This window comes from Myotis daubentonii, chromosome 8 (genome assembly GCF_963259705.1).
Source record: "Myotis daubentonii chromosome 8, mMyoDau2.1, whole genome shotgun sequence".
In the NCBI taxonomy this organism is placed as follows: domain Eukaryota; kingdom Metazoa; phylum Chordata; class Mammalia; order Chiroptera; family Vespertilionidae; genus Myotis; species Myotis daubentonii.
In genome coordinates, this window is record NC_081847.1 from 89,428,008 (window position 1) to 89,442,655 (window position 14,648).

General features: G+C 41.0%; 1 protein-coding gene across 4 annotated transcripts in view; it reads left to right on the forward strand.

Moving 5' to 3' along the window:
• Positions 1 to 14,648, forward strand: part of NOL4 (nucleolar protein 4) — a 216,999-nt gene that overhangs the window by 183,812 nt on the left and 18,539 nt on the right. For all 4 annotated transcript variants that reach the window (XM_059707375.1, XM_059707378.1, XM_059707376.1 and 1 more), the window contains one exon: positions 11,223 to 11,403. In XM_059707375.1, coding sequence (XP_059563358.1) covers positions 11,223 to 11,403 — 181 coding nt within the window. The remainder of the gene's footprint in view (positions 1 to 11,222; positions 11,404 to 14,648) is intronic.

Consider the following 14,648-nt stretch of genomic DNA (forward strand, 5'->3'; position numbering starts at 1 on the left):
GGAAACACTGCTGGTCAGCAAACCCAGCTTCCTGCACAGCGCCTGGGCTGAAACTAGCAGCCAGTCCACCCCCGGGGAGTTCTGAGTGAAGATGATGCTGAATTCATGGGGAAATATCCCGGGCCGTTTCATTGTCTTGCACTTTTCTTTATTTTTATTTTAAAGGCTGTTTTAGGATAAAAACAGCCCTGCCTTCGTAATAACTGAATGGTGTTTGTAATTGAAGCTACAGTTTAGTGCGGTTAGCAAATTTTACAAGATTAAGAAACAAGTTTGAGTTTCTGCTTATAAACATCTGAAGATATACCTAAAAACAGATATATTTACTGTGGATGCAAAAAATATCAATATTTAGCATCCATTATAGTATTTTGTATGAAGGAAACATGAAAACAGGGTACTTTTATTTGAATATTTCTCAATTCTGTTGCCACAGAGAAGCATTGGGTATTAGAACAGTATCACTGGTTAGACCAAGCTATGTGAATGCTTCCATGACATAATTAAACCCTGGGGATCACCGAGGTCTTTGGATATGAGAAACGTTTCAGGACAAGTGTAGAATGGATTTCTGTGTTCCGTTTACACACACACACACACACACACACACACACACACACATCTAAATCACATGATTGCCTCCTTTTTATCATTCCATTTTTGGCTAATTGGCTCATGTATATTTCTCAGCAAGGCCTTCCCCCTTGGACATCCATCTCTAATCATTTTTTATATCATCCTGTATTATTTTATTAACGGTTATCACTGTCTGAACTTATATTTTTTCACTTCTTCCTCTCCTCTTGTCTGTCTTCTGTTGCATGCTCTAGGCCCCTCGAGGACAGGGATCCCGTCTGTTTAATCTGACGATAGAGTCTCAGCACCCGCTGTGTGCAGCCTAGCGAACAGAAGACATTTGGTAGAACATTGTTTAGACAACTCGCTAACCAGTAACAGTGATTGAATAAGACTTTGTCCTGGGTTGTGCGTGGGAGATCATGAAAAGGGTGCCTGTTGAATATGACACAGGCCTCCAGCTCAGGAGACTGTATCAATGAAGGCATCACGAATCGAGATCAAGAATTCAGGAGGCAGAGCAAATTATGGCTGAGAAGTGAGAACGTGAGAAGATCCAGTGTTCAATTTGACAAGCTGAGTGGGAAGCCCCTCTGCGCATGTAGTGTATATCCCGTAAAGAGCTGAAAATGTGGACCGGGGACAGGTCTTCATTATAGATGTGGGTTTAGATTTCGAGGTCTTCAGTGCAGAAGAGGGTTGAGGAAGACCTAAATGGGATGAGATCTTTCCGGGAAAGGAAGAGACGCAGAGAGAATCAGAATGGAAGGAAAAGAGAAACTTAGTCAGACTGATTCTACCAAAATTTATCCTGGAGTTGACGGCCGTTATATAATCAGCATCTACAGGAAGGGAGCCACTAATCTGCAAACACAGGTGGCACTCAAGAACATTAGTGTGTTTACGTGTGCATATTTTTGATAAGTCAGAGAACTTCTTAAAATTAATGACTTCCTGAATAACAAATGAACTTCTCGTTGTAGAGGCAAACAATTATAAACTTTATATCTGATCTATGAAGAAATATGCCAACAGTGGTATTTCTCTTTCTACATATTCTACATACCCTACCCCCACAGTCACCGTGCTAAATAGGAGCACTTCACATAACTAAGTTGTGAGTAACAGAAGCAGGACTGGTGAGGGGAGCATTTTTAACAGCAGAGCGTTTACGTCTGTATTCATGTAACGCCCACATGTGGTCAGGCGTAAGCCATGTGTTTTAAATTCATCGCAAGGTTATTTATTGTTAGATTACTTCCCGTTGTCTGATGCATGTTCCCTTTAAAACTTAATTTCACATTAATGTAAAAGCATTATCACTCTTCGATTCGGGCCTCACCATTTTTATGGCTTTTATAATTACCTTAATTTGACTATTTCATAATTAATATACTTGAAAACTCAGACTGGTTGGGTAATTTTTATGCCCAGTTGAAACCAAATTAGAATAATCCGTAAGCTTTTATTCCAACCTGTAGGAATTCAGATCTCAGCTATAGGGCTCCTGCAAGGTGTACAGTTCAGGTGGACTCATGTTTGCTGAATGATTGATCATAATGGCCATCAGAAGGAGCCGAAGGAACCCACTGTTGGCGTGACCATGGGGAGGAGTCGTTCCTTTGCTCCGGCGACCAGGCCGGCTCACCTGCTTCTCATTTTGAAACCATCTATGATTACCTCCCAACATCGGCATTGAAACAGCATCGTTAGTCAAGTATCTAGACTTGCTCAAAAGGACATGAAAAGGACGAAAATAGCCATGACCAACTTTTTTTTTTAACTTTTATTTTTCAAGTGTCTGTCGGCCAGTTCAGCCTAATCTTCTTTAAGTCCAAAGTGAAAACTCTCAAGACCATACTCAGAAGTGTCATCGGATAGATGGGTGGGACTTATCCGCTGCTAGTGGGAGTGAGGTTTTTGGGGTACCGCTGAAATCAGCATTTCTGGAGGCCCTCACGGGAGGATGAGATGGGGTAGGAAGCTTTATTTATGTGGAATTGCACCCCTATGTTGGCTAAGTCCCATTTCCCTTAACCCAGTCCTGGAAGTGCTGCAGCTTGGCAATTCAGCGGAGCCGGAAACAGAGCCAGTGTCCGGAGCATCCCTCTCACGGGGAGCTGGTCCGGCAGAGCATCCGGCTAGTTCCCGTCCAGCAGTCCAGTGTGTGGGTCCATCAGGCTCTGAGCCATGTGGGCAGATGCAGGGGAGCCGAGGGAGCGTGCCCCCCACAACAGGAGAACCAAGAGAGCTTATGTATCTCAAATCTCTGAGCATGTGGTGGCCACACCTACTTTGGCCACTGACCTGTTCCCAGTGTGACTTACAGGAAAGAACCTCCCCAGCACCACCCAGACTTTACTGGGCATGCTTGTAGATTGCAGCTTTCTGGCCACGCTGCACCGATGGCACGTCTGTAAAATCTGGCATTCCCTTTGCTCATTTTCTCTTATTGATAACTAGGTTATTACATCTGCATCATTGGATTCAGGGTAACTGACATCTGGAGTAAATAAATAGGATCTGAGAAGTCACTTTTAAAGTACTCTCCCTGAGTTTTGTTGACTTACGCTTCTATTAGCAATCTGTGGCAATGTTTCCAACCATCATTTTAACATAAATTGTAGCCTGACCTTGTGCTTTGGGAAAACATAGCCACGGACGTGAAAAGAAAGTCAGTTTGTTTCTCTTATTTTATCTTTTAAAGTGGCATGCATTATTTTTTACTTGATTTGAATGAAAATGTTAGTCAAAACAGGTTAATACCCGTGAGTTTAGTTGAGCATTAATCCATAATATAGACATATTATGTGGACAACATAAATTAAACATGTAGCTTTGTTATCAGTCATGACCCAGAAGAAACTAATTAAATCCCTTTATAAATCCCCTTTATGGATCACGGATTTGATTACATTGTAGATAAAATAATGTACCTCTTGCTGCCCAGCATCATACTCTAGATAACCATTATGTGGGTATTAGCCTTAATCTGCTGACATCGCCGTGTTAATAGGATCTTTATGTAACAGCTAATGGTGAACTGCTCTAAAAAGTCTATCAACTGACACTATGCCTCTCGAAGTTTAACATACAAAGCATTTTTTTCTGAATTTTTAGTACAGCTGCAATGTTTCATGGCTAAAGATATATGGCTACAACTATCATGGTTCGAATCTTGCTTGGAGGGAATTTACTAATTGTTAGAATGTAATGGTGTTGGCACTGTTTAGACTCCCCATCTTCAATAGGATATTTGGCTCAAGGTATTTTATCTGTAGCAAGCATGTCAAACAAGGCGTGTGGCCCGCTGGTGCGAGTTTGACATGCTTGATCTATAGCAATCTGAAAACTAAAGGACTAATGTATATACAGTCGAATTGTTTTTCTCTCATCGGTTACCTTTTATTCCCTATGTGGTTTTCTTGCATATTTTCATGAAAATAATTGTATACCAGAGAAGAGAGAGAGGAAATTTCATATAGGTGCCCTGCTTCTTCTTTGTTTGTTTGGTTGGTTTTTGTGTTACGTATTTTTTTTTAGGCCCTCTAGAGCAGTGATGGCGAACCTATGACACACGTGTCAGAGGTGACACACGAACTCATTTTTTTGGTTGATTTTTCTTTGTTAAATGGCATTTTAAATATATAAAATAAATATCAAACATATAAGTCTTTGTTTTACTATGGTTGCAAAGATCAAAAAATTTCTCTATGTGACACGGCACAAGTTAGGCTTTTTCAAAATGCTGACACGCCGAGCTCAAAAGGTTCGCCATCACTGCTCTAGAGGCTAGATTAGAGATTTAGCAAGAAAGACCTTTTGTCAATCTGAAATTTAGGTTAGTAAGGACGTGAAACAGGAAAATACCATATTTCCATATTTCCCATTATTTTTTATGAAAGCCATTTCTAAGCCTGCTTTATCTAAATAATACTTTTTCATTTCACACAAAAAGTACAAAAAATGATTTAAAAAAACTTTAAAAATGTAGTTTGTTTTTAATATTACATGCATGTGCTAAAATTCTGAAAAGAAGACTAAAAATTAAATGACAAAATACCCTGGTAGGATAGAATACATACAATAATGAGAAACTTGCTGCTCACTGGTGCATATACAGGGCAACTCAGGCGGCTCCGAAAACTACAGTGGCCAGGTTTTATTTTTCAGTTTAGTTTACGATCAGAGGATGGAGAGCGCGAGAGGAAGTGACGGAAAGTGTGGTGGGCGAGATTGATCTCAAACTCTGAGGAGCTTTGGATGTCAGGAACGTTGGGTTTTCATCTCCAGGGGAGAAAGGAAATCTAAGATTTTAAAGAGACACCAACATGATACGTGATGGATTTGAGAGGATACAGACAGAGGTGAAGGCGTGAACACAGGCCAGAGGTCATCACGGCCGGCGAGGGGGAGCTTCTGGAGCCGGAGCCGGGGTGAGCCAGGAGCGTGGCCCAGGGCCGGCCAGGAGGCAGCTTCCCAGATGGAGCCGAGAGGACGGGGTGTCCAGAGCGAGAGAGGAGAAACCTTGGCATGATGTGCTGACCGGGACCGGAAACGCTGGTGCTAGAACAGGTGTTGTTTTGCCTTTTAATTAAACATTTTTCAACGGGTATCTGGAACAAAGAGAAGATACATTCCGTTTCAAAATGTTAAACTTGACACGCCCGAGCAATAGGAAATTCAGGCACAAGCCACAGAGGGAAGGCTGGGAGTGGAAGGAGGAGGAACGGATGTACAGTTACTACCAGAAACCGGGCAGGCCAGAATCACCAAGAGAGAATGTTGTAAAGGGGATTCAAAAAGGATTTCAGGACTTTTTACAAAAACCAGTACAGCCCAATGGCAAATAGAGGGGTGGTTTCAAAGATGTCTTAAACTTTTCTAAATGTAGATTAAATAAATAAATAAATATATATATATATATATATATATATGATTAGAAGAACATATTTCTTATACCTAAAATACAGGGTGGGGGAAAAGTAGGTTTACAGTTGTGAATACACAAAACACAGAGATGATTATTGTATTACCATTTATTAATTGTTGTGTTTTCCATGCGAACTGTAAACCTATTTTCACCCTGTATATTAAAGTTTAATGTTAAAGATACCAATTTGGCATTGCTGGATTAAAATGGAAAGACTTTATTAACACTGAAAGAATGTATTGGGGTGACACTGGTTGACAAAATTGTACAAGTTTCAGGTACACGGTTCCACAACACAGCTGTACACTGTATTGTGCGTTCACCACGCCCAGTCAGGCCTCCTTCCAACTCCATTTATCCCCCCTCTACCCTCTCTGCCTCCCCCAATACTCTCCCTCCAGCAATCACCACACTGTTGTTGGTGTCCATGAGTTTCTTGTTTCTTTTTCTTTTTCTTTTCCTCAATCTCTCCAAACCACAAAAAGGGTTTGAAGGTTAATGAAAATGAAAAAAAGGAAGCGCGCACATTTATTTTGAATATTCTCAGATCATATGCTAGTAACTTAGGACTTGAGATAAGTAAGCTGCTGAGGAATCCTCTGATTGTTGTCAAAATTTCCACTTCTCTCGTTTCCACAGTGATGTTCCGTTTGAAGGAAGGGTGTGGGGCAGGGAAGGGATATCTGACTTCCCTTTGATGTCAGTATTAAATAAAACTGAAAGATTTTTCTGAGGGGAAAATACTATGATGTGCATACAAAATTATTTCCAAAAGGTTTATATCTGTAATCAGATTTTAGAACCTCAAAGAAACCGTCCTTTTAAATTTTCATTTTGGTTATATCAATAAAGGAACTCAAAATTGCATGTTAGAGACCTATAGAAAAAGACATTTACTTTTTAAATTAGATTTTTTTTTTTTTTTGGTCAATAGCTAAATGGCAGAGTATTACATTTAAAATGGCAATTTAAAGGTGCTAAGTCTCTACTTTTATTTTTTAATAATAAAACGTTATGCCCCCCAGGAAGAATGTCAGAGTAGGTAACTTTGCAGTGAACGTGGTGACTTCTTGCCAACCATTCTTTTACACATATTTGAGTTGGAGACCCTGCTTATTTTGTAATTTTCTTTAAGGCAACGGTTCTCAAAGCTTTACTGTCTATAAAGTCATGTGAGTATGTGTGTGTGAAAATATTGCTGCAAGGAGAGTTTGTCAACATAACCTGTTCTTCCGAGATTTTGATAAAACTCCGGGTAACAGCTGTGCCTCGGGGATTTTGGTTTCTCAAGTCAGAAACCAAATCTGTTATTTCAAATCTGATCATGGCTTCTTGGATTTAGACAAAATGTGCCTGTCCTTATTATCTTAGTGGGTTTGGGAGCATCTTTGCAAGGACTTATCTTCTGTGTTGGTGTTTTAATCATTTGTGGGGCCAGCAATTGCAGGAGGCTGTGCGGAATGCTTCCAACTATATGAAAGGAATTACTTCCTGAGTGTTATTACATATCTGAGTGTGTGTGTGTGTGTGTGTGCGCGCGCGCGCTTGATGGCATCATAAGTCACCTCTCATTATCCTAGGTAATCAGCACATTTACTTTGAGTGCATGCAATTTTTTTCCTAGGAAAGCAGTCTGAATGGGACCTCTGATTCTCCCTGATCTTTTATGAATTTCCCTGGAAACGCATAGCGATGTGCTTAGTTCTGGAACAATTACTGTCAATGGAAGAAGAGAAGCTTTCAGAAAGTAGACACGTTTTCCAGCAATTTATACGTGAAGCATATTGCACTCCCTCAGCCCATCTATGCTAATAGAGCGAAGGAGAAGTTCAGAGCACTCACTTAAGTAAAAATGCTCTGTTACATAGACTACAAAGAACATGTAAAGGCAGGAGACGTCCAGTATCAAGCTTCTAGACCAGCGGTTCTCAACCTGTGGGTCGCGACCCCTTTGGGGGTCAAATGACCCTTTCACAGGGGTCGCCTAAGACCATCGGAAAGCACATATATAATTACATATTGTTTTTGTGATTAATCACTATGCTTTAATTATGTTCAGTTTGTCACAATGAAAATGGGGGTCACCACAACATGAGGAACTGTATTAAAGGGTCACGGCATTGGGAAGGTTGAGAAACACTGCTCTAGACAGTTCAGGCGAATGATGCCAGCATTATCCATGGGTTTCCTATTTTGCATTGATAAGCTGATCTGAGGCCTCTGCATGTTTCTTTACTTTTAAAAAGTGGGTCCCTAGTGCCCTGACCAGCTCAATGATGAACTAAAAATGTAATTTGACACTGAGGCAAACTCCTTGGAGTTTGATGCCTTGCAAACTCCAATTGCTATAACACTGCAAGGTAAAAGGCAAGCGGAAGAAAGGTAACTGGATTATTGAATCTAGCAGTCAGATTATTGTTTTGATTAGCTTTATAGAGAGAGAAAAGCTAATGAAAACGTCAGTAGATGGTAGAGGTAAAGTCTAAGAAAGTAGAGATCTTTGGAAATACTCTCTACTCTTCCCATTTTAACTTTTTGGAAGCCTACTTTCAGAAAGTTGAGTGGAATCAAGCAAATCTCATTAACAACAACAGCAACAAAACTTGTCTAAGATACTTGAGTGAAGGATTCCTTAGGCATTTCGGTGGGTTAGGAACACCACCTGTGTAACCCAAGTAGCAGATCAGGTTCAGCAAACTTCAGTTTGCCTCTGTCCAGTTTCTGTGGGTCGAGTACAAAGGAATACTGACCAGCCTTCTCAAACAGTGTGTTCATGGGTGGGTCACGAGTAGACAATGTTTACTCTTCCAAACCATTTTCATTCCTGCCCACATCTACAAGTAATCACCCATCCTATTAGCCCATTTAAAAAATATGAAATACATAATATATATATTATGTATATATGATATATTTAATTTTTAAAAATTAAGTAAATTGATTTATGGAATCATATAAGCTTTATGCATGCAGCATTACCAACCAGCAGGGTATGTACTGCATCCTGCTCACCACCAATGTCTAGCTTCCCTCTGTCACTATACACCTTTATTGGCTTTGCCCTCCCCCCACCCCCTTCCCCTCCAGTCACCACAAATCTGTTGTGTGCCTCCATAAGTCTGTTTTTGTTTTGTTTTTATATTTCACATCTGAGTGAGTGAAATCATAGGGATTTGTCTTTTTCCATCTGACTTATTTCACTAAGCATAATATCCTCTTAATCCAAGGAATGAAGACAACCGAAGTGTCCATTAATGGATGAATGATAAAAAAGATGTGCATACACACACACACACACAATGGAATACTACTCAGCCATAAACGGTGAAATCTTGCCTTTGCAACAACATGGGTGAACCTTGAAGGGTGTATTTATTGATAAGGCCAGAGCCTAATTATAGAAGTCACCATAGTGTTTTTTTTTAAAATATATTTTTTATTGATTGAGGAAGGGAGAGGGAGAGAGAGAAAAAATCATTGATGAAAGAGAATCATTGATCGGCTGCCAGCCTACTAGGGATCGAGCCCACAACCTGGGACCCTGCAGTCTGCAGGCCAATGCTCTATCCACTGAGCCACACCAGCGCAGGCACCATAAGTGTTTCTTTAATCCAGGGGTGGGGAACATCCAGTGTGTGGGTTATATCAGGCCCGAGAAACAATCTGGCCTGGCCCTGCCAAGCAAGGCGTTAGGGGTGAGTTAATTAAATATCTGACCACATATTGCAGGCTAATTTTTAAATTGATAATTTGTACAGCCTGAGAGTAACGTTATAAATATCCAAATGGTTCTTGGCAGGAAAAAGATCCCCCCCCCCTGCTTAATCTGTTGTATATTTTTAATCAATGAAATCGGAATGAAAATGACCTGTATTACCTAGTGCACTTCCGGAGGTCATTCAAGCTACCTTATTGTTGTGGAATTTTTAAAAGAAGATTTGAAATTCGTCTCATGAAAGCTGGGTTAGAAATGTTTCTGTTTGATTAAATTGCCTAGACATGCAGTATTGTAACATATTAATATCAGCCTCTTTTGAAAATAATCTTCACAGCAACCCAGGGGCAAGCTGTCGTTTTGAGACTTTGGGAACTAGAATTATTGAAAAGTTCTTACTGAGGTAACATTTGACTTCAGGAGGTATTTCTTTTTTATGCCATTAAAGTCTGTGCTCCTTTGAAACCAATATTAGTGTTCATTCAAAAGAAAAGCATCAATTAACTTCACATTAAACTTTTCCTCAAGACAATGCAGACTAGATTTTATTGGAATTTTCATGTGTTGTATTTCTCTACGTTATAGTGGGCTGCCAAGAACCTTAATAATGTAAATTTTTAAGTACAAATGACTCCCTACAAGGCCTTTTGTGATTATTAATGGAATCAATTATGTGTTCAGTGAAGTTACAATGGCTTGAAATAACAGTTAATAATGAAAGACTGAGGTAGATTTTAAGTATAGTGTGTTTATGTTTAACAATACACATTCTATTCTACAAAAAAACAATGAGAAAATATGGTGGGGACAATGCCTTTTCACTTTCTTCTTATCATTAAGAAACTCTTCGTGTGAGTGTATTTGTTTTGTCATTTTCTTATCACAGGAAAGTAGGCTGGTATGTTTCAGAAGAGCCACAGATTTCCCCAGACTAGGAACTGAAGTTCTGTTATGCTGCCCAAGTTCTTTTCCATCAGGAAACTGGGAGGTTACGCTGTCGGTGGAATTGTTTGAGGCCAGCCCCTTGCCGAGGGCCTCCTAATCGCTTTGCAGTATAGGATATTCTTCTCCGAGTCCCAGTGACCACAGGCCCAGCGGTGCTCATGGTACTTCCCAGTGGTTTTCTGAGGGAGAGCAGAGCACCCGGAGCTGCTGGTCTGGGTCATAGGAAGGGTGCGTGGCTGAGAGTCTAGCCCGTGAACGACTCCCCACCACCCCGGCCCCAGCCCCTTGAAACCTCCTTTCTACTCTCTCTCTCTCTGAGTTTGACTACTTGAGATCCTCATATAAGTGAGTCCTGCAAGGTTCCTCTTTTTGTGACTGGCTTATCTCACTCAGCTGTGTGTCCTCAAGGTTCATCCGTGTTGTCGGCTGTGACCAGGTTTCCCTCTTTCCTCAAGGCCTGGTGCTGTCCCATCGTGTTTCTCTACCAGGTCTTTATCCGTCTGTCCGTGGACATGTAGCTCCTTCCACCTCTTGGCTATTGTGAACGACTCTCTTCAGACACTGAAATTCAGTTGGAAATCAGGAGTTGCTCCATCGCCAATGGCATCTCACGTTGTTGCTTTGCTTTCTTTCTTTTTTTTCTTTTTCCAGTTTTTAGCAAAGTTGTTGAAAATGTGCATGGTGCTGATTTCCTAGGGCAGTGATGGCGAACCTATGACACGCGTGTCAGAGGTGACACGCAAACTCATTTTATTTTTTGGTTGATTTTTCTTTGTTAAATGGCATTTAGATATAAAATAAATATCAAAAACATAAGTCTTTGTTTTACTATGGTTGCAAAGATCAAAAAATTTCTATATGTGACACGGCACCGGAGTTAAGTTAGGGTTTTTCAAAATGCTGACACGCCGAGCTCAAAAGGTTCGCCATCCCTGGCCTAGGGACTCGGGTTGTTTTTTCCTTGTTCAGTGCAGACATGGGTAAGAATAAGACAGTCCTGCTCGCGGTCAAACCGCACCGGGCTCGGTAGCTAACGGACTGTTGTCATTGCAGGACAAGTCCGCGCCAGCCGACAAGCAGAGCAAACCGGAGGCGGCCCCGGCCACGCACGCGGCCTCCGCGGTGTCAGGCTCCCAGGAGGTGCTGTACATCAACGGCAACGGGACCTACAGTTACCATAGTTACCGAGGCCTCGGAGGGGGGCTGCTGAGCCTGAGTGACGCCTCCAGTAGCGGTGAGTCTCTATTATAGGCTATGATTTTTATGTCCATTGGAGGTAGTCAATTCTGTGAACCCGAGAGAAGAAAATGAGTATTTTGTTAAAGCAATAGTCCGTGCCAACCTGCTAAACACAAGACCGTTTAATACAGAACATCCATCTCGCTACAAGGATGCCCCCTGTTCCGTTGCTGTTTCTGGAAGTCGTAGCACTGCTGTGCAGCTGGAGGATTGCTGTTCTTATACCGGAAATAATTCTCAACCAGAGAAATAGCCTTTTAAGACAAATAGTTTTACATTCTCCCCCCCCAAAGCTGTTATGTACTATTCTTCAAGAATAATGACACATTTTCTTAATGTTTGAAGTTTTTAATTTGGAAATTTGAGGCCCAGGAACTTGACTGACTTGATGAAAAATGCATACACAGTCCTTCCTTATACCCAGGACCCTCCGGTTACAGTGCATCCCAGCACGGGTAGCATGCAGCTGTAAAAAGTAATGAAAAACATCTTTATATGCGCCAGGTGATGAGAAGTCCGTGTGCCAATATTCATTCAAGAAGGATTTATAAAATATCTTGAAAAGTTACATAGAGGCAGGGATGAGAGAGAACGATACGGGAAAAGGGATATAAGGCAGAATTCTCTGCTTGCACTTGTTTCTATACTTGGTTTGGTAAATTTAACTTTGGAACAGCTTATGTATTTATATAATTAGGAATGAAATTGACTGAGAATCTCTAATATTGAGGGGAAACGATGCGAATGAACCTCATCTGTTTGAGTGAGTGGTTGGCATCACCTCAGAGAGGAAGGGACTTCTCCCAGTGACCTCAGAACTCACGCTCCACAGCGTGCCGGCGTGCAACCAACCTGAGGTTATTCCAGCAACCACTTTAGCATCCTGGTTCTGATGTCTGTGTATTGTGGTTCAAAGCAAACTTATAATTATGTGGTGTCAGTGCAAGCTGGGGTTTTTCAGCAGGAGGCCAAGTAGATACAGATGTAAAATTGGTGAGTTTCAGCAAAAACTTCGCAGTCTTGTATTTGAATTGTTAGTATCGGTGAGAACTGATATTTCCTCTCTCTTTCCACTGAAAATGCCTGAAAAACGAAGACTAATCTGAATTCTAAAAGTTGACTGGGCTTGGTGGGCTTTTACTAGATTTGGGGGGAGTTGCATTATGGTGTCAGTACCTGCACAGGATTGGGAAGCTGCTGTGCATCTCAGCAGGGGCCACTCTGCTGGAAGGGGGGCTCCTAGGCCTGCTCACAACCAAAGGTCCTGCGAGGACAGGGTCCCTGAGTGTCAGTTTCTATCAGTTGCCTCCAGCTTAAAACACACATGCGTGCGCGAGTGCACACACACGCACACACACACACACACACGTGCGCATGCCCGAGGTGCCTCAAGTAGAAGGGAAAAGGAGCTTATTTTGGAAAGGGATGTAGTTCCCAGTGTAGGTTCAGTGAGCCGTCTCAGCTGCTTTCACGTCTTAATTTTATTTGGACAATAAATATGCAGGAAAGAACAAATCTGAGATTAGAAAAGGAAAACATAAACAAAAGCTATAAAGCTGGAAACTCTAATATTTAAAAAAAATACTTTACATATGAAGTAAGAACTGATAGGTAGTTCAGAGCTTAACCACCAAATCAAAAAATGGGGTGGTGGGGGGGAATAGAGTGCATTCACTAAAGATTTTATTGACACAATTTGTAATTTAGACTTTTAAGAGCATTCATCTATTAAATTAATGTATTTAACATAAACTAATAACAATGCCTACTACTTATTGAGTCCCCTCAGTGTAATATCCATTGAATCCGTACACAGTATTACGAGTGCATCCTGCCATTTGGAGGAAATTTTTATAAAATTAAAATTGCCCCACATTTAAAAATAATGCGGAGGCACCATGTCCCTTTTTCCTAACATGATTGAAGCCTATTTGGGGAGGCTCAGAGGGTGAGTGACTTGCCCAAAGCCCCTCCGTAAGGGAGGGTCCAGGACTTGCACACAGGCCTTGTGACATTAGAGTCCGCATTGGAAGCTACTGAGCTAATAATCTGTATAATGGACACAAGCACTGAAGCAAGTGACCGTCTCCGGTAAGTACAATATACTGTCTGTCTCCAGAAACTCTCCTAGTCTGAACATGTCATGTAAGTGAATGCATCACATAATACGTTCTCTCTTATGTCTGGCCTCTTTCAATTAGCATATTTTCAAGGTTCATCTATGTTGTAGCATGTATCAACGCTGCATTCTTTTTTACTGCCAGATGCTCTATTCTATGGATAGGCTATATTTTGTTTAACCATTCCAATTGATGGGCACTGGGATGTTTTCCACCTTTTGAGTTACTATGAATGATGCTACTATATAAACCTTTACAAGTGTGTGTGTGTGTGTGTGTGTGTGTGTAATCAACGTATTGTGCTTATACTTAGAAGTGGAATTACTGGTTCATACATGTGCTAACTCTGAGTTTAACATTTTGAGGAAATAACTGAACATGAAATGTCTTTATGTTCATTTTATCCTTTTTAAATTTCTTTCAACTATGTCTCATAGTATCTATATATATATAAATAAAAGGCTAATATGCAAAGTGTCCCCTCAGGAGTTTGACCGGGAGAACGGGAGTTCATTTGCTCGCTATGATATGCACTGACCACGAGGGGGCGATGTGGGACATGTTGGGCAACCAATGGCGGCGGGGTGCTGAGGGAGCAAGGGAAGGAGTAGGTGGAGAAGAGGGGAACCTGATCCGCCCTGATCTCCGGCCAGGTCTAGGGACCCTACCAGTGCATGAATTTCGTGCACCAGGCCTCTATAATGCCAGCTTTACACTCTTTATTTTTACTGCTAAATATTTCTCTGTGTGATGCTACTGTGGATGGAATGTTTTCATTAAAACGTTAGTCTACATTTTTCTATGTTTTGGAAGAGTTTGTGAGGTGTTGATATTCATACTCGAAATGTTTCGTAGAATTCAGGAGTGGCCTGTGCCTGGGCTTTTCTGGGAAATTTTTGATTACTAACTCAATCTCTTGGCTTGCTATAAAGTCTACTTATATTCTCCGATTCCTCTTGAGAAGTTTGTTTCCAGGAATATGTCCATTTCAACTGAATTATCTAATTTACTGACGTAGTTATTCGTAGTATTCCTTCGTAATCCTTTTTATTTTTGGAAGGTCAGTAGTGATGGCCCCTCTATCGTTTCTAATTCTAGTCATTTGAGCGTTCTCCCTTTT